Source organism: Tinamus guttatus, unplaced genomic scaffold (assembly GCF_059628265.1).
Source record: "Tinamus guttatus ecotype Peru unplaced genomic scaffold, ASM5962826v1 Tinamus_guttatus_pri_ptg000240l, whole genome shotgun sequence".
In the NCBI taxonomy this organism is placed as follows: domain Eukaryota; kingdom Metazoa; phylum Chordata; class Aves; order Tinamiformes; family Tinamidae; genus Tinamus; species Tinamus guttatus.
In genome coordinates, this window is record NW_028288774.1 from 5955775 (window position 1) to 5976517 (window position 20743).

At 37.7% G+C, this 20743-nt stretch overlaps 1 protein-coding gene across 7 annotated transcripts in view; it reads left to right on the forward strand.

The window, feature by feature from the left end:
* Positions 1–20743, forward strand: part of TUB (TUB bipartite transcription factor) — a 113256-nt gene that overhangs the window by 84624 nt on the left and 7889 nt on the right. For 2 of the 7 annotated variants that reach the window (XM_088525748.1, XM_088525750.1), the window contains exons 4-10: positions 5409–5546; positions 13170–13337; positions 16590–16661; positions 17549–17670; positions 18569–18760; positions 19292–19404; positions 20561–20675. In XM_088525748.1, coding sequence (XP_088381874.1) covers positions 5409–5546; positions 13170–13337; positions 16590–16661; positions 17549–17670; positions 18569–18760; positions 19292–19404; positions 20561–20675 — 920 coding nt within the window. The remainder of the gene's footprint in view (positions 1–5408; positions 5547–13169; positions 13338–16589; positions 16662–17548; positions 17671–18568; positions 18761–19291; positions 19405–20560; positions 20676–20743) is intronic. The other 5 variants (XM_088525749.1, XM_088525751.1, XM_088525752.1 and 2 more) reach the window with 5 other exon arrangements.

A 20743-nucleotide genomic window follows, 5' to 3' on the forward strand; every position in this document is an offset into this window, starting at 1 on the left:
TCTCTCATACAATTCCAGTATTTGACTAGTTTTCAAAGAAGCAAAAAATATAGCAATGTTTCTTGTAGCCAACCTGGAGTCCATTAATCTTTTGGGGATAGCTGTCCTTATAATAAACTGTGAAGTTACCAAAAGCCAATTTAGGATAATATAATTGTCTAATAAAGTATTTTATTGCCTTGTAAAATCCTCTGTTAGGAACATTGCTCTTGAAAACACTAAGAGCTTCAGAAGTGTCCTTTTTTGGTGTGGTCGTCTCTGGGAATGTGCTTAGTGTCTCAGCATACAGTGTTCTCATGATACGTATTTAGGTTGAAGGCCATTTTTAACCATGGCATTCAGCTTCAGGCTTTGTGCTTTTTTTCCCCCTTCAATGAAAACATTTGTACGTAGGAGTGTCGGATACATGAGACAGCTGGGCCGCTTCTAAAGAACTATTCTGCTCTTTTCCGTTCATTTGTTTCTGTTAGGGGCATGCTGATTTCAAGTTAAGAATGACTCTTTGATGGAAGCTGACATTCTAGTGAATGAACCTCATTGCTTGGATGAGCATGTTTGTGCAATCAATTCCTATAATGCAAATGCTACCAAAAAACCCAAAACAACGACGACAACAGCAAAAACCTTTTCCCCCTATCAGCCCCTTACATGAAACACTTTTCCCCCTATCAGCCCTTTACATCCCCTCATCCCCTGCTTTTTTCTTCCTCCATGTAAAATTTCTGTATAGCACCGATTATGGTTGGTTTTAGTGAATAACTGGATGTGCCCATATAGTGATGTCTCTATAATACTTGGAGCAAAATAGGTCAGTGGTTTCAGTTCTGAGATGTTGGGCTTTGTGCACTGGGAAATTGTTTTTCATAAGCTGCCATCATTCAGTCTAATACAGTTTTCTGTGTGGGAATGGTTCCCTGATGGACAACTCTATTCTGGAATATTCTGGTTTTATTCCAGAATAATTACTGGAGAGTACAGTAAAAAAGTCCCTCAAGATACCTTCAAAACAAAGAGCTGACAAGGTAGGATGAGATGGTTTCTCCATTCCCTGACAAGTTTTATTAGTAATTCCCCTGGGTGCCTTCAGACTTTTAGGGAAATGGATGCTCTGCCTCTGAGGAAATGGATTAGCACTGCATAATTCATTGTGCAAAATTCCCCAGATGGATAATTTCTTCTCAGCTCCTGATTATGTTTCACCTACAGGTGTAACTTTTCAAATCCTGTGACTTGCAAGCTACTTGCATGTCGAAATAAGAAAATTTTTAATTTTTTAAAAACCCTTTGGTTACTATCCTATTGCCTAATTAATTAGTAACACTGAAGTCTTGTGAGTTTTCTGTGGGAACTGATATGAATTAGGTTGAACAGGCCAACCTGAGATGAAAGGAAGCCTCGGCATCCCAGTCCATAGGAGTGCCTAGTTTGAGCTGGAGTATTAGCCAGTGGTTATGCCACTTAGCTGCTCAAATGATTACACTTCCCAGCATTTCTCTTTCAGCATCTGCATGTCAGGTAGCATGCAGGGAACTTCTTTAATTATTTGGAAGGGATTAGAGAGATATTTAGTATGAACAGAACCTCTTGTTTTATGATTTCTGCACACAGGAACGCAAGCACGCTAACGGGAGAAATAGTTCCATGCAACATTCTATGGTAACTTTGGGAGAGAGCTGAGTATATGGAGATAAAATTTACATATAAGATGATGATTGCAGTGTTTATTTTTACACCGATATGTCAATATTAATGTAATTTTGGGACTACACATGTAGCTGAGACCCTGCACTGCCTGCCTGCTATTTCAAGCAATAGGTATCTGGTGGAAGTTTGTTGCAAATTTGAATAAATGTCATAGCCTGATTTGAGATGGCAAGATTCGACAATTAGCGCAATACTGCTCAGTCTGGGTTACAAATGTTTGCTGGGAGCTAAGATCTGAACGAGTGCCAGTGATGCTTTCATTAATATTGCTATATTTTGTTGCAGATGTGGGTTTTCTTAAATGCTTGAAATTAAAAATGTTTTGAATTAGAGACTCTCAAAATAATTTTCATGGCAACTTCCAGTGTAGAGATTTAGATTAGCCATGTGTAAAAAAACAAAGTTACTTTCCTTTTTGATATTTGGCAACACATATAGATGAAATGGTTGTGTCATGCAGATTTTGGATGACAAGTCATAGCTCTAGATTGTTAAATTTGACATGTCATTCTGCTCTGATCGTGAATGATGAGAGAGTGTTTTCTGATGATTATCAATCTATCAGCTTACAAGGTAGATATCAGTTAACCATGTGTTTTAAAAATGCCTGTGTGTTCATCAAAACACTTTCTCATACCCCTGTTTCCTGACTTCAAAAGGAAAGGTGTGTGTTTGTTTTTTTTAAGAAAGCAAAGAGTATATTCTGTGCAAAAGACTGTACTCTTAATCCTTAGAGTGCTGCCTGACCTCTCCATATCATGTGGGTAAAATACTGTACTTCAAATAATCATATATTCTGAAATCTCCCTTTCAGTCCTCATTTCTTTGCCAACACTCTTGAAAGCATTTTGATTTATCAACAGTCCTTATTGTGCTAGTGCATTAATAAAATAAATCAATTCTCTAACTCCCTATTAGCCTTTATTCCTGCTTTAGGTTTTTCACAGATATTTTTAGCTTTCCTTATTAATTGTTTTTTCCAAGGAGTCTAGTTCATTACTATCAATTGCATTTCACATGCTTCCATTTCTTCCCTCTTCTGTAGTCAGACCACAGATCCCTGGAGGTTAAGGGGATCTTTCTTTCATTCCTTTGTGCCTTCTGAGGAATTTCCCTTGTAACAAGGAGTTTTTGATAGCGTCTTTAAGCGACTCCAAATTATTGTATACACTTGTTTGTTTTTTTTTGCAACCCATTCACTTTCAGTTTCATTATTTTCATCTTTGTAAAATCAGCTTGGTCAACACATCAGTGTTAGCTATATAAACTGCAAGGAGTTCATGGTGAATTTTTAGGAGGTCTGGAATCTGTGAATTCCTAGTTGCAGGAATAATGCTTGGAAATATAAGCATTTTGAAGCAGAAATCAAGTCTTCATATGTAATTAAATTGTAGCTAACGTTCACAAGCTTTATCCTAATTTAGACCTTGTATTTAACTAGTTTTGTCATCAGGATGTCCTTTCTTAGGCCTTTTATACAAAACTAATTAGAATATTTTATCATAAATATAGTATTTTCCCATCTTCACTTTACTAAGAATATGTCAAAGAGAATCCTGTGCCTTTTACCTGATTGCAAAAAGGCTGTTCTAGCTCATAATCTGAAGTTGATCAAATAAAATAATAATGGATGACAGCTCAAATAGCAATATTCGCTAATGTTAAAATTTTACAAATAATAGTTGCAAGCTAGTTGCAGAAGAAACAGAAGAGCATCTCAATACCAGGAAAATGCTGGCTAGTTTCGTAAGAGGCCCCTAGTTTAGTTTTCTTTGTTGATAGTCATTCTGGCTTTCACTTTTCTGTGAGAGGCTGTTAATAAGTAGGCTGAGTACAGTTCAGCCAGTGATTTGCAACGTACAGCTTATCCATCTGGCTGTGTTTTTAATGTTTTCATATTTAAGATTTTTTTTTTCTGTGATTTTCCCCCCCCCCTTCATTTTTCACATAATGTGCTGATCAGAAGTATTTTTTCTTTTAGCACTTTGCATTTCCATGTGATAGGGATTGGTAAATTATGATAGATAGGTTTTTTTTTTTTTTTTTTTGGTATTTATTTTCCTCTAAGATCATAAGTGTGTGCAACAATTCCTCTCAGACTGCATCAGTATGCAAATGAAAAACATCATTGCATTTTCTCTGCATGCTATTTGGGAATTAGTTTTCTACGTGAACTTGTGATCACAAGGGACAGATGGAAAAACATCCGTTTTTATTCATTTGAATATGTTCAACAATTTGTAGCTCTACCCTGTAAAATGCAGTACTGTTCAACACACAGTTCGTTCATGAGGGAAACTTCTTTTGGGCCTCTCTTCACACGTACCTCTGCCAATTTCATGCATGTTATTTATAAAAGTTGAGTCCTTTCTCTGTGTGAGAGGGTGAATGCTTAAGGAGTTCCTTAGACGCTCAATGTATTGTGAATGTAATGCTACTTATAACAGATTGTTGTACCAGGAAAGGGTAGATGTGGGTTTGCAGGCTACAGTTCACAGAGACTTAGCTAAATCCATTTCATCTTATTCTTCTGAGCATCACCGTGGTGTTTCTATTGCTGCTCATGTAGGTGAAGGATTTGGAGAAAAGGGATTTTTTAAGGTAACCTTAAGAGCAACTAGTTATTTGCAAGAACTTAGCACACACAATTTTGTTTTCTTTTAAATGAAACATTTAGTTTCTCATAAAAGAAAAAAGGATTATGGGAGGCCCCAAGTGCCAGCATCATATTCCTCTGAGATAAATCCTTGTCACCACTTAAAGCCAAGGGGCTTAGCAATTAACAGAGAGAGAGCAGCTGGTGCCCAAACCTCTCTGCGCCCACCTCCAGGCTGCTCTGCCTGGGGTTGGGAAGTTGGATGTTTTCTGTATGCATCTCACAAAGGTAATTGCTTTTATGCTTTTGTAAACTCATTTTTATTTCACTCCAAGGCTTGCTCTGGCCAGAAGAATGAGTTATTGTGTATGTTGCTTTCATAGATTTCAAATATTGACCTCAAAACGTGTTGTGCTTTTAGAAAGCGGTAAAACCTCTTTTGACTTTGAAAACAGTCAGCACTGGATGTTTTACGCTGACATTCACAATTCACTCCATGTATCTTATGCTGAGTTTTCAAAATAATTAATTTGCAGGTACTACAAAGTGAGAGCAGTTTGTAATTTCAGCCTGGGCTATAATTTCTCAATAAATGCATGGCAGTTCTACTAATGATAGCATCATATATGCAATCATATAAGATGTATGTTTTGAAAATAAAGCTTCTGATGATTCTTTGCTTATGTAGTTAGGATGTAGCTGTAAGCATATGCACTAAAAAGCGTAAATTAAGTCCTTCTGTCTTCATGCTGCCACTCTTGATGGTCAGTCTGACTGTTTTGCTATGAGGAAAAGTGCTGCTTACACTAGCTCAACAACACATTAATCTTCTGATGTTATTTTTGGCCTGAAAGATGATAAATTATTGAAAGGAAGAAAAAAAAAAGTTAGGAAATGCATCCCATCCAAAAACACCTTCAATTTTTGACTGCTGCTTTGCGTTTTCTGGCTTATTTAAATCTCATCTCTGCATGAATTGGCTGAAATATAAATCAAACCCTAGGCTCTATGTCTACTTACTCCTTTGTGCCTTCAACAGATTCTGAATTTGTTTTCTCTTGTCTCTTTCTTGTTCTCTGTTTTTTCTTTTTTGGTGGGTTCACTCAAGCAGTGCAGGAGGCTGAACAGGAAGATGTAAAGGTGGTAGCGGATGTCCAAGCTCCGAAAGCAACTAAAAAAAACAAGGCAGCAGCTGCCAGCTGTCAAACTGGCAACGCCAAAAAGGAGAAAAAAGGGAAACACAAAGGTTAGATGCATGCTGCTGAATGTCAAATGTTGAATTGATTGCAAAATATCCTTTTTAATTTTTATTTCTTTGAATACCAATCAATTTTTGATAGCTGAAAATTGACTGTAATTGACTGGGGCCTGTCTCAGCTTCTACAACCTGGAAGTGAGGGAGGGCTGAAGGTTGTAAAACAAATATTTTTCGAAGTAACATATTTGTTTATATTCTAGAGGAGGAAAAAAGTGTAATTCAGAACTAGTGGACAAACTTGTCTATTGAAATTATTTTATACATGATTGGATGTATAAAGTCCTGATAAAATTCTTACCTTTATTTTCTTGTATTAATATTTCTTCCAGGAGATCCTGATTTTATTTGGTCTGGTTTAGTCAAGTCTGATAGCTTTGCTTGTTTTTTTGTTTTTGTTTTTCTTTGAGACTAGTAACTGTTGCACAACCAGTAGCAAGAAAAGAGAGTCCTCCTGTTTGATGTTTCTTCTGAGCTGGAGGGTGCCAGGAGATGGTTGTCTTTGACTACCAGTCGGCGCCGCTGTTAATCACTAGAAGCTGCTCAGCTTCTTGCATGGCCAAACAAGAGCAACATTTGCTTGGCTGCAGGAAGCATCACTGTTCATGCACCGTGTTTACCTGAGCAGCGTCCACTGAGCAGCGCTCATAGCGCTTAGAAGTCTGGGGAAAGCTGCTATAAGGGCCCTTGATAATATTCAACATAAACAAGTAGGGGCAAATATATTTCATATGCTAAACAGCATGGTAGAGGGTTCCTTCGCTATTTAACTATAGTGAATATTACCTGTCTGAGCATAGCTGAGCCCTTTGTGCTTTAAGAAGAAAGTATGTTTAGACTCAGTCTTATGAATAATGAGCTAATTCAGAGTGAAAACCTTTGAATTATACATAGCTCTTGAAGCTATGGTATAACGATAGTGCTCTGAACCTTAAATGTGTAATGCTTTTCTAAGTGGCTCCAAGAATGATGAAACTATGATCAGATGAATGTGAGGGAAATACTGTGTCTAATGAGGTTACAGTGGTGTGAGGCAAGAGAAGAATGTGGCTAATTGCTTGTGTAGGACTGATAATTCCTCTCCAGTGAGGGGTCACTGCGTTTTGTAAATCTGTGATGGGTAGTGTTGTGCTTAGCAACTCTTTCTAAATCTGTGATTATTGCTGGTATTTCACTCTTAATGATGATATCCAGTACATACTGTGCCTATTTTTAAAAAGAAACAGCATTTTTGTGGGAAGGAGACTGCAAAAGCAGTAGCTTGCTTACATTTTGTAGTAACTCTACTGATCAAACTGGTATTTCTGAAAGCTTTGGTCTCCCAGTTTGCTGCTGAATATAATACTGAGTATTGGGAGGGAAAAAGAAAAAGTATGCAAATCCAGGAGCTGGTTCAAAGTGAAATCTGATAGTAAAATTCAGGAAACATTCTGTGAAAGTGTTTTGTTATAACTGAACATATAGTATATATAGCATGCAAATAATGCAAAGCAGGAGAACCCTGCTTTGAACTGCACTGGTTCATTCATTGCAATGAGCAATATAAATGAGGATTTTGACACTTACATTTGTGATCTGGATTTTTATTTAAGTGTTCAAATAAATAATAGCTTCCCTATGATTTCTCTTTTTTGTTACATTAAATTTCAGTAGTATGTTGGGCATTCCCTACCATCATTATGAAAATCAAAAAGCAAAAAGAACTGCTTTGACAAACAGCACTTATTCTGCCAGGATGGCTATTTCATTCCTTGATTTGGTTGGCTTCTTTAATGTTTCCTTTCTCTTTTTCATGCCTGTCTGTCCGTTTTGATTTGTGCATCCTGTCCCATTTTTGTATGTAACAAGTAAGTATGTTAATGCTGGCCAAGTAGGAAAGCAGCACCATTTGTTGGGCAAGAAGCATCATTTCTCAGCATAGCACTTCCTTGTCTGACAGGAGAAGAAGAGTTCATGCAGGGTAGATTTATCTTTCTTTCCCTGCACATTAGAGAGAAAGGGCAGAAGGAGGAACAAATGGGTTTCAGCCAAGAAACTCCTGATCTGACAGCACTTTTAGGCTATGCTTTGGCAACTTTGTTGTGTAGCATTTTGGCTTCCCTCAAGATACAGATTTATGGAAGTATAGTTCTTGCTGTGATTTTCTTGTTTTCCTCAAGCTGAACACAGAGATTACTGCTGAACGAGAACTCTGTATAACTGTGCTTGTTCGTAGTGACCTAGTCGGGTGTTAGCAACAGTCTCTGTTCTTACGGAAGTTTGAACTTAATCAGCTTTTTTACCAATATTTCTAATTGTCTACTTACCTAAAAAACAAATACCTTCGTGGTTTTGCATGTCCTTGCACCTGCATGGGTGGGCATCTGGCCACTGTGAGACCAGGCACACATTGGGAAATGGCTTAGGTAATACTGACAACTAGAATATACTTCATGTTATTTGGTCCTAAAAACAGAGCAATCAATGCTTTGTATTCACTTTTCTTTCCTTTAAATCTTCTGCTTTTCCAATAAATTACTTTTGAGGAGAGTTTTACCCAATAGAGGTTTTTTTTTTTTTTTTTTTTTTTTTTTTACAGTAGAGTTCTAAATTTCTAAAAGATGTGTTTTTATATTTCATTATAACTATTTTATTAGTGCTTCCTAAGCAATAATTCTGAGCATGAACATATTCTGTTTTTTTTTTTTTTATTATTATTTTTGCAATACTACTTTCTTATGTCACTGTTCTAGAAGTAAACCTTGTACTCAGTGGTCTAGCTTATTGATAAATGAGTATTTCAAAAGTTTCATTTGTTGATTGGTCTTTTTAACATAAGAGGTAGATCATTTAAGATAATAAGTGCAAAGACGTGATTTGCTTTAAGCCAAGTTCTTCAGTGGTTGGAAATCCTGTTTGTTCTGATGTCAGCTTAATGACAGATCCAGTTATTTTTAAATAATTTAGAAATGTGGTTTTTTTTACAGTAGGTGCTGTGAAGATCTCTCTAAGCAATTAGTTCATCGTTCTTCCCTGTACGTACATGTTCATGTAAAAGAAGCAAGAGGAGATAATATTTGCTCAAAAATCTTTTCACAGCAAAATGTTTGCATACATAAATGCAACATAATGTATATAAATATAATTTGATTCTTTTCTTGAAAGATCCCATTACTGGGTATTCATGTACTACACAGTCAAATACTTAACTAAAGCTTTGTAGCCTATGCTTATGCCTATAATTTGCTGCTGGGTAGTTTGTCACATTCAAATCTGTAACCAATTTATTGAAAAATAACATAGTGCGTTTACTATTGTCAGATAGAGGTATCCTGTTTTTATGTTCAGTATAGTGCTTGCATGTAACTAGTGGTCATGTATATCAACTGCCCTTCTGAAGCTTCCCTGATTAAATATAACTTACTAGTAAATTGGTTTTTTTTTCTGCTTCTCCTTTACTCCACTTAATTAACTCATTCTTGATTTATCTCTCAAGCAGTGAAATCATCAAAGCTGCCATTTTGGTCTGTCTTCTTTAGTTTCCTTATTCTGCTGTAATGATATTGTGTCAGTGGGTTATAATGACTCTGAGATTTTATCTGTTCAGGAAATATTTAATATCTGTCCAATTTTAAGAGGAAGTTCAGCTCTGATCTATTGTAGCTTCTGTGTTTAGACAGCATAATCAAGAGGCTTTGAGCCAAGCCTTGTGTTCAGCCTGAAAATACCCTTGATTTTACACATGCAAATAGGGTTAGAAAGTGTATTTCTTTTCCAAAAAAAATCATTTTGAAGGTTGTGAAGTGGAAGCTAGAGCTGCACTTGGTACGTTTTGTTAGTGCTGTTGCAGAACTCCCACCTGAAGGTCTGGAGGAACGAGAGGAGGAATATACTTGAGGATCTATAGTTTCCATCCTGAATTACTTGTACTTGCTTAGTTTCTCAGAAAGAAATGCGACGGCTGTGTCTAGTTGTACAGAGAGTGTTCATCAAGATTCATTTGTCATCTATCCAGAGGGATACATCAAAATGGTTAGAAACTGTTCTGCAGAAAACTGATGGGGGTATAGGATAGAGGGGCTGTGCAGCAGCCCTGCTGGTAAGAGATTCCACTACTTGCTGATTGGAATGACAAAGGAAGGTCTCTGCTTCATACATCTTGTAATGGGATTTTGAGTTGTTGGTCCATCATTTGAAAACTGAAGTTTTAAACAGACATTATGAGACAGTATGAAATGCATGGAAGCTTAGATTTATTTATCATACATCATGAGCATTAAGCAATCCTTTTTCCGTTTTATTCTTTTCCAAAGCTTTCAGTAGCAACTCTCTTATTATTTGTTTATCCCATATATTTTTCTCCTTCCCTTGTTTCAGTCTTGGATCTTTTGAATTTTTGTGTAGATAGTTGGCACTTCAGGTATTCAAAGCAAAAACAGAGAGAGATATCACAGTTCAATATGTGTCCTCCAGAGGTATTTTAAATTTCATAGCATTTAGATGAATTTAGATGATAAAATCAAATTATCTCTGTTTTACATGATAGTCTAGATTACAGGGTTCTAGGGGCCAGGTACTGCCTAAATATTTCCTAAACAGTGTCTAAAACACTGTCTAGAGCATATTAAGTGCATACAGAATATAGACATTGATAAATACCCATTTATAGGATGGAAATTACAAGGTTTTCCGAGTTTTGGTGATCTCTTTGTTTGTGTGCCTCTGGGTTTCATCTGAGACATGGCCATTTAGAAGTTTGCCAGAAGCTATTCACTGCAAGAACTGGGGTTATTTTGATCCTTCTCTTTCCTCCTTGCCCTCAGAGTTGCCTAGCGGGTAATACAAATAATTCCTTTTCTACTTGGAAGTCCTACTACGCAAGGACTTTTTCATCAGTTTGCTTTTGCCTGACTTTTTGGAAAAGCAGTAGAAAAGCTGGACACTGGCAATAAAGAAATCTTTTTGGCACAGCGTGCTCAGCTTCTTTACCTCTCTTGATCCTGTTCTTGAACTAGGAAATTTATAACCATAGATAGGGCTGGTTTGTTTTTATTGCATGGTGCCCTCCTTCCAGCAGGTGGGTGGAAGAAGAAGGGATTGGTGAGGCAAGGGAAGTGAGAGCGTAGGGAGAGATCTACCTTGAGTCATCATGGTTGTTCAGGCTTGGAAATGCTTTCAAACATTAGGTGGGTAATGGTAAAGTCATTTTTGAACTGTGGCTTTCAAAAATGCACACATGTGACCTGATACATATAAAGATATACATGTGCTCACACTTAATTTTATATATGCATGCATAGATTTGTTAATGCGCACACTCGCACACAAATATAGCTAATCTTGTATTTGCCAGAAAACATGTGCAGCATCAAGTATCTTTACTGCTTTTGCATGATATTACAATGCAGCAAAGGTTTAATTTTTTGTCATGTTTTTTTCTATCCTGCTACATTTTCCATTCCCTTAAGTGGGGTCAGCAGTGAAACTATTCATAGTGCTTAATAACACACTCTATCAGTGATGCACTCTTCAGAATGCTGAAATTGATTTTTCTTCTCTAAATATGTGTCCTTCCAGCGTGACCTTTGTCCAAACACCTAATAATATGGGATGTTCTTGACAGCACAGGATATGAGTGCGGATGTTCTGCAAGCATCAGAACCCGCAGCCTCTGTGCAATTAGCTTGGACAGTCTAGTGCTCTTCTAATGCAGTGTAGGGCAGCATCTTATTAGGTAGTTGCACAGACAGTGCTGCTCCATTTGTGCTTCGCACCAGAGTGATACGAGTGGCAAGTATGGAAAAGTACAGTAAAGCATGCTAAATGTACAATTCAGTTGTCTTTTAATGCAAGTTGACAGCTGCTAGCAAAGAGGGTTGAAATGGTGTGTTGAGAGACTGACTGCAGACAACAGTCCGAAAAGTCCTGTTTCCCCCTTCCAGCTTTCTCTAACAGGATTTACTCCGCACTGTTTGGTGTGAGGAGTGACATCTTCTGTTACTGACCTAGCTCTTTGTAATGTTTGCTAATACTTCACTGGATTGCTGTTTAACAGGCATTTCAGAACACCAGCACTGTGTAGCTTTTTATTATTTACTCTATCATAAATGATAATATTACCATTTATACTGGTGCAGAATTCCATTTTTTTATTGCCAATGCTTTTATTACCAATATATCAGCATTATATCTTATCTAAGATTGGAAGTACATTTGCAATCTGACGTTTAAACTTGCTATCCTGAAGAAAAAAAATGTTAGCTTGTATTTTCATTTTACCATTTTCAAAAGCAATTTACAATAACAAGGAAGTAAATACTTTTCTCTGATTGTGAAGTTCAAAACCCAAGGAATTTTTTATTACTCTCTTTATATTGTGCTCTAGTCTTTTGGTTGTATGGCAATATACAAAGTTAGCAGACATATTTAATCTTGTTAACCTCCTCCTTATGTAAACACTGCTACATCTACATGTGAGTTTCCTAGGTTCTGAAACTTTGAAGCATTGGTTGGCAGTGACAATGTCTGTGTATTAGGGGGATACAGTGTAGTATGGAATTCAGATTTATCTATTTTTGAATCAGTTTTGTGTCTTTGGGAGAGCTGTGTGCACTTTCTTTACCTATCCAGTATCTTTGTTTAGTTTTTAGTGTCTCTGGGATGCGGACATGTGCATTTTGTGCATGAGGAGGACAGCAGTAAAATTGTTTGTGGTTTTGATCTCTTGGAGATTCTCTACTGCAAATAATTATAAGGCAGCTAGACTTATTAAAATGGCCACATAAAGATGAGAAACTAACACCTTGATTCACATGTTTAAAGAAATGCTTAAGACATCCAGTTGCTGAGTGATGCACCAAAGAACAGCACCTTGCATAAATAGAATCCTTTCTGAACAAGAGAGGAAATCTGCTGCTGATTTGGATCTCAGTGAGAGACTGAACAACTGTGAAACAGTAACTCTAAAATACTCATGAAAATTGAAGAAGTCCACAGGTCTGAGCATTTAAAAAAATGCACATGCAGAAAATTTTTAGTGAGTGCTGTTATGTTATGCTGTTATGGTTTCTTATGTAGAACTTAGAACTGTCTCTCTCATATTGAGAGTTTTGTGCTCTAATATGTGTGTTCTGATTGCTTGGCATCCTTGGAGTACGCTGGAACCAAGGTCTGTCTCTCACAGAAATGGAGATGCTGCAGACAGGTACAAAGACTTGAAGGAGATGCATCTTGCCCTTCTCTCACTTGTGTCACATCTTGCATATCCCAGATGTCTGGGCCTCATTCTGGGCATGCGTTTGTGGCAGCTTGGATGTGAGCATTCAGAAACTGAGTGGGTTTTGTGTGATGAACTCTGTCTATACCAATAATCAGGACTACTCCTTTCTAGGCAACGGCTCTTTCCCTGAACTCTGGCTGTTTAAAGCAAATCAATAGATAAGGAGCAGGGGAGATCTTAGTACTTGTGGAGTGAGATGCTTGCCTTGGAGCCTGTTTTATTCCTGTTTAATCTCAAAAATATTATTCAATATGAGCCGCCGAGCTTTGTTTCTTAAAAAAGATATTTTTGCGAGTGGTTCTCTTCTTAGTAACTCCTTGGCACTGTTACAACTAATTTTTTGCTGTTGTCTGAAGGAATTGATGGCCCAGCTGCTTTTCAAGAGGATGTTCAGAAGATAGGAAGTCAAGTGCAAATTCTCACTGTTGGACAATCGAGCCATGATGAAGATGATGATGAGAAAATGGCTAGCAGCCAACAACAGCAAAACAAACAGGATCTTAGAACAGCAATGCAGAAAAAGGGTAAGTAGCCAAAGTTGCCTCCTTATTCCTACTGCTTGCTTTACATATGTTGATGACTCCTCCTGTTCTCGCTCTCAACATTATTGTAGGCAAAGATCAGGACTCCTTTTTTTCTGCCTTTCAGTTTAGGCCTACTGCTATTAGCAGTAGTGTCTTCTAAACAGTAATGAAGCTCTCTCCTGACCCAAGAAACAAGAGCTCTCCAAGTGCTATCAGGGATGTGACTTCTGCATCTGTAATGCAGTACCCATGTTGAAGCACCGGGCAGATGTTCATGCTTATATCCATCTGTTTACATTTTCCATTATAGAGCTCTGGAAATCACATACTTGAGGGCTGAAGAAGAATCTGGAACAGCAACATTTAAACTACAGTGTTAGTTTTAATTTTGATGTTAGTTAAACTCTATTCATGTTTTCATAATGCATAGTGTTGCTTGCAGAGGTGAAAAATGACAGAACTGTGTACTCTGCAGCATTTCTTGGAGGTATATGTAGTTCTCAGATGTTCTGCCCTTTTTTTTTTTTTTTTTTTTTAAGGCGTGCATGATTCAGGAGATAGATTGTGTATAGGTGCATTCATGTGCCTGTTCCTTCCTTCCTGTAGCACTACTATCTTTCATCAGACATTAACCGTAGGAAGGAAGAAATTCTAAAATCTTCACAAAGCTTTTTCTGAAGGCAGTTGCTTGGGAGTTCTTCTTTAGTGTATAGCCTTTGAAGCTGAGATGGCTTGAGCCAAGACTGCTGTGATGCTTTAAGAATAAACTCTTTGTGCATAAGGAGCAAAATATAAGTGCAAACTTGACTCATCTAGAATAAGCTATTCATACCTCAATGCCAGCCTCTCATCTGCAGAGCAGTTCTCACTAAGGTTCATTTTTTTTCTGGGTTATTATTCTGCAGATGTGAGCAACTTCATCTGAAATGTGCAGGTTTTCTCCAAGTGATGCACTTCCTGGGCATCTGAATGGGAGGCATGTTGCCATGAGTAACAGGTTCTGATCTGTGCAGTGATTGTGTTGGCTTAGAGCCTGGCTCCGAGTATTTATTGCCATGTGCACTAGTTACTACTACCCCAGTTGACTTAATCTCAAATTAGGTCAGGCCTCTCTGATTTATTGCTTTGGAGGTCATTTCTAGTTTTGATGTTTCTTTTCCAGGTTAGCATAAAAAATTATTCTCTGTTTTTTGGTCTATTTTAAGTGGAAGCATTTTTTCCCCTTGGTTCTTCTTAAGAGTGCAGTAAAACCTTTTCTTACCAAGGTCTGAGTATACTCCTGGGGAGAACAGAGATGCCAGCTAAAACTGTTCCACTAGTATGCTTAGAGTCTATGTAGGTGCATTAGTCTTAACTGAAAATGCAGGGATTTACTTATTTTTATTAATGATAGGGCTGTGCTCTGTGAGACACAAAGAAAGGTATTAAGACAAGACTGCCACTAGTGGTCTCTCCATAAAGTATTTTTAGTCTCACTGTGTGGTTTGCTGCTTGATGCCAGGGGAGGAGCCTTGGCAGACAGTTTTGAGTATCTCAAGATTCATGGGAGCCTTTACATAGAGTTAGGAGTGTTCATAGGAATTCCCAATTCTGCTTCATAGCCTGCAGCAGACCATTTAGAGTTGCTGTCACACATCAATCCTTGTCTTGTAACAGGAGTAACAAGAGAAAGCCACATGGAGCAGTGCTAACTGGCCTAATAGGGAAAAACAGGTCAATTTCCATTAGATGTGCTTAGCCCTGATTTGTTCCCATTCTGCTCTTTACCAGTAACTTTATGGAGATATACAGAAGTATATCTCTTAGGAGAATGTAGCTTTGTTCTTCAAGGATCCCCCAGAAAGCCAGTTTCTGTTTCAAAACAATGGAAAGAGAATGTGCCACTTGCAAGCAAAATGCCAAATATTTTATTCGATTTCTCCATCTGTTAGAAATTTCTATAGCTGGAACCATTTTCTTCCTATAGGAGATGGTCATCCTTTTCATTTCAGTCATCTTAACACGTAAACTTCCTTTCTGGCAAATGAGTCACTCGGACAGCCAAACTTCCTTAAGTTTTAACATTGAATAGCTAACACTTGATGAAATTCTTTGCACAAGTATAGAAAGTAACCGGTTATGTCAGTACATAATAACACATGAAAGCACCAGCTTTTCAGCCCTGATGCCAGCTCAAAAGATAGATTGCCTAGATTAACCATGCATATTTGGTTGTCATTATAAGGAAATAATGCTTGTGATTATTAATGAGTGAGCTGTTTGAAAATATATCTGTTGACCTGTGAACTCGGGCCTCCCTTGCATACCACATTCTGTTGAAAATGTGGATAATGAGACCGTCCATGTTGCATCTGCATGGAATACAACGTTGCGTATACTTGTATTTCACCTCTGTATTTTCCCTCCTAATGCTTTCCTCTTGCTTCATTATCCAGCATACATCTGATGTCAAAAGTTATTTTAAGATTATAGGCGTTGAAGTTATTGGAAGCAGCAACAGCATAAAATATAATGCCTTTATAATACCTTTTTTCATTCAGTCCCAAAAATTTGAACTGAAGAATATCATTACTAACTCCAATGTTTATTTCTGTGCTTCAGTTTAGGATGCTGTCTGCTTTTTGCAGATCAAAACAATATTCCAAGAAACAAAGCTGTGTGTAAGCCTTTATGCATATCCTTGGAATCACCAGTAGAATTTAGAGAACCCAAGAAAGACAGTGAGCAGCATCTGTCTAGGCAGCCAAGAGGACACACTGGGCATAGAGATTTAGGTAGGATTTAGGCCATCTAAATATGTTTCTGGAGACTTTTTCTCAATATTACTGTATAATCATTTGTGTAGAAATTGAGTATATCATTTTTGTCCATCAATTTGTATTTCTACATGTTAGACTTCAAAATAAGGTCAAAAACTTGCCATGGAGGGAATACAGTCTACAGGAAGGTTTGTGATGCAACTGTATAGTGTGGATGATGCCTTATGAAGCTTCAGTTCTGTGATTCAAGTCTTTCTGACTGAATTCAATGAGCTGAAAAGGAAGGTGACAGCAGATATAAGCCAGGTGAAAGGTAAACTTGTTTGTACAGAGAAATGTAATTTCCCTAAAGCATAATTGAAAGTTCTGGCAACAGCATTGCTGACCCATCCAGCAATCCCTTAGTCCTGTGAGGAATCCTGTTGACAAATTAGGCTTGTTTGCACAACTGAGGGTTTGCAGAATCAAGCCCATGGATTTTTTCCTTTCCCAGATCCCCATGCAAATACATCCTGGTCCACTTCCACCTCCCAATCCAGTCTTGTCGCCCTGGATCATGTTCATGGTAAGTACAGAAGGATTAAGTTACTTATGCCCATTCTGCTTGGCTCCAGAAATCTTTGCATTTATCCTTCTGCATCTGACTTACCAATAGTGGAACTTCTGGACCAACTTTTTCTTTCCTCTCCCTTTTTTTTTTAGTCTTGTATAATCTGCCTCTTATATGTGGGCTTTGAACTTAGGTACAGGGTGGCTTCATCTGCATGATGTTCCTTGAAAACCTAGACCTGGCAAATGTCCCTCTATTGACACATTCTGCTGCCAAGTCATCTCTGGTGTTCAAAGTTCTTTTTCCTTTGAAATATCTGAAGTTGGGGATTCTTGTAAAGTCAAAGTTATAAGTGTTCTATGGAAGTTCCTTTGTCCTGGACTGATACTCTGCTTTTTGCGTCAAATATTCAAGAGAACATTTCCTTGATACAAATGTTTTTTCTCACTTTAAGACTGGCTTCTCATGAGTTTGCATAGGATCAGATAACAGTATGCTGTAGGAGGATTCCTATTTTAATTGTAAGGATTTCCATATAGCTGTAGGCATTGTACACTCAGCTCCAATTTCAGGTTTAAGATTTTGTGTTGTATTGGAAGCACTTGACTGAACAAAGGAGGTTTGCATTTTAATTTCTAGTGGGTATTGTTTGTGTTTTCTGGGGTAACTCAGTGCGCTCTGTAGAATGGAAATCATATTTCCTTTCTCATTTGTTGAAATGTTTTAGCTCCTCAGTGAGATACTGTCTCATCTATGTATTTGTACTCAAGGAACTCCTCCCTCCTCCCATCTCCACCTGTAAGCCTCAGGGTGCAACAATAAAATAAATGATACTTATAAATGATACTTTGCCTCGAGTTCGTATATTAGTATTTCATACAAATGTATTGCTTTCTTCTCAGGCATTTCAGGCAGCATGAATTTTGATGAGGAAGAGGATGAGGAAGATGAAGACAGTTCTAGTTCTTCACAGTTAAACAGTAACACCCGGCCTGGTTCTGCCACAAGCAAGAAGTCCAATAAGGTAAGGGGTCAATATGAACAAGTAAGGGTGTCTGTGTGCTGTGCAATTGCAGGGTGCAGTGGCTTTCTTGTTTCATTTTAAAATGCAGCCGAGTATCTCTGCAGTCATTTGCTGTCATACTCTCAGGGTTCACAGAAGGAAGCAATGAAAATAATGACTTGGAGAAAAGAATAGCAAATATTGTCTGAGCTTGAATGAAGATGAAAATAAACAGTCAGTATTTACTTTTCTGTCTCTTGCAGGTGCTCAGAAGGTTCTTTGGGTTTCTATTGCCTTTTTCTGTGCAGTTTCCCACCTTAGGAAACTGCAGTTTGCTCTTACTGTCCAGAGATAAAATAAGTCTTAGAGATATTAAAATATTCCACGCCACAAACACTAGCTAAACCCCTTGATGATGCCCTGCTATTTTCTGTACTGTACCCAAGTTCTGATTTCTCTTACAGCTTTCTACGGCCTAATCTGTCTCTCTCCAGCCCATTTCTTCCTTTTGTCAACAACCAGCACCGTCCTTCATTGCTATGACTTCTCAAAAGAGAAACATATTGAGAAGGGGAGGTGTGGGCCAGAGATTATTCTCTGCCATTACAGCACTCTAATCGGGCAGCTGCCCTGTTCCACTCTGCCAAATGTGTCCTGAGTAGTAAGCATCACCGTTCCAGAGATCTGCTGCGTGGGCTTTAAGTAGCCAAGGACTCAACCACTTGAATGGGGACAGATTGAGAAGCTGGCTTGAAGGCCGCTGGAGAATTGGAACAGAAAAGACTATATTTCCTTTTTTTTTTTTTTTTTTTTTTTTTTTTTTTTTTTTTTAAGTGCAGCTGTCATCAAATGTAATTCCTTGTATTTATAACATTGTGTCTTAAAGCTGAGGAAATCTGAGTGTTGCTTACTGTTCCAGGAAGCAGCCTCAGCTCCCAGTCCTTCTACAAACGAGCCTCTCATAGATGTTGATGACCTGGAGGAATTTGCTGTAAGACCTGCGCCCCAGGGCATCACTGTCAAGTGCAGAATCACAAGAGACAAGAAGGGAATGGATCGGGGGATGTACCCTACTTATTACCTCCACTTGGAAAGGGAGCATGGTAAAAAGGTCATAAAATAACTTGAATGGCATACCAGTTACATCTGAATATAAAAGTCATTAGAAGTGTGAAGAAGTCTGACAATTTAAAATATATATTTCCTTTCTCTACACTGTTCCAAAAGCAAAACAACTTTGTTCCAATTCCTTTCTTCGTGTATATCTAATCTTTGGCTTTAAGAGAATCCGTGCACAGCAACTTAATGTGACAGTCAGCAGTTAGGGTTCTTTGCATTCTGTGATTTGAACAGCCTCTATTTTCAGTCCCCCTGGAAGAGCTAGTGAAGCTTAGAATTAAACATTTAACAAATAGTACAGGTTTAATTATTTAAACCATAAATAATGGACTGAATGGTTGAGAAGTCACTTTCCCTTTCTGATTTTTACTGTTTTTGATAAGTCCCAGGTGACACTCTATAACTTTGGTAATGATGCTGGAAGATAGAAAAATTGCCTTGTAGTTTCCTTATATCAAAGCAAGATACAGTGTGTGTTAGTCCCTTTGGCATTCTAGAATATGACGTTTCTTTCATTGCTTAGGTGTTTCTGTTAGCTGGAAGGAAACGAAAGAAGAGCAAAACCTCTAATTACCTTATCTCCATAGACCCAACTGACCTATCTCGGGGTGGAGAGAGCTTTATTGGAAAACTGAGGTAAACACTGATACATTAAAGTGTTTTTTTTTTTTTTTTTAACAATTCAAATTTAATTTGAAATTAAGAAACCTGTAATCCACTCTGAATTCTTAATGACAATCTTGACTATACTATAGTACAGTGTGGTAGTTGCCTTACAGTGTGTCCCTGCTTGAGCAGGGGTGTTGGATTAGATGATCTCTTGAGGAGATCTCTTGACTTCCAACCTATGATTCTGTGATTTTTCAGGTATCTGAGGCAAGTTTTCAAAATGCCTCAAGTACCTAAGAGGCAACATCTTATTAAAAGTTAGGGGGATAGATGCTCTTAGAATGCCCAAAGGGCAGATTCTCAAGGATGTATGGGCACCTAAAGATATAGACAATCCCAAGGGATTTCCACTGCCTGAGCAGATTGTGTCTAGGCCCTTTTGATATGAACACTTTTGAAGTTCTGTCACTTAGATACTCTGAAAATCTCTTGCCTTTTGCGTTGTACTAAAGGCCCTCTGATTTACAAGTAGTGCCATTTTTTCAGAACCATGTGCTGCTTTTCTACCTGTCACCCCATTGTACATCCGTGTGTTGTTCATATCTGCCTGGTATCTCTCAAAGTATGTTTAGATCGTCAGTGCCTGGGCAAAGGGACCTATCACCCCATGCTGTTTGCCTGCATGGATCTCAGAACTTAGTGTGCTACTGTAATATAAACACAGGATGTGTTTTAATTAATATGCTCAAAATCTCATTTTGCATTTATTTGTATGATATCCATTTAAATAGTAAAATTTGCCCTTATTTATAGCTTTATGAAAATCATTGTTTATAGTCTAATTAAGGTAGTGGTCAAACAGGTAAGAAAGAGGATGCTTTCTTAACGAGGAAACATATTCTTAAAAACAAACAAACAAATCACATTTTAACATTTCCTTATTGCTGTCTTGAATTTATTAGTTTGTAAGATGTCATGAGAAATCTGTGGGCTAATTATAGGGACATTTACTGTACTCTGCTGTACCATGCCTTTACACTTTTGTTATTGCCTATAGTTCAGGAGTTGCTGTTCAGTTGTGATTTGAAATGACAAAGACTGTAATACAGTAAAGAATGTATGGTTTGGGCAGTATTATTGACAAAAAGCAATTTCTTTTTCTGTTTTTTTTTTTTTTTGATAGATCAAATCTTATGGGAACCAAGTTTACAGTTTATGACAATGGAGTAAATCCAATGAAAACAACAGCAAGCCTGGAGGCGAATCTCCTACGTCAGGAGCTAGCTGCTGTTTGTTATGTAAGTACTGCTCACAGGCAAAATATGCAAGAAAGAGCAGTTTAGTTTCTGAAATAGCCTTTCCTTCT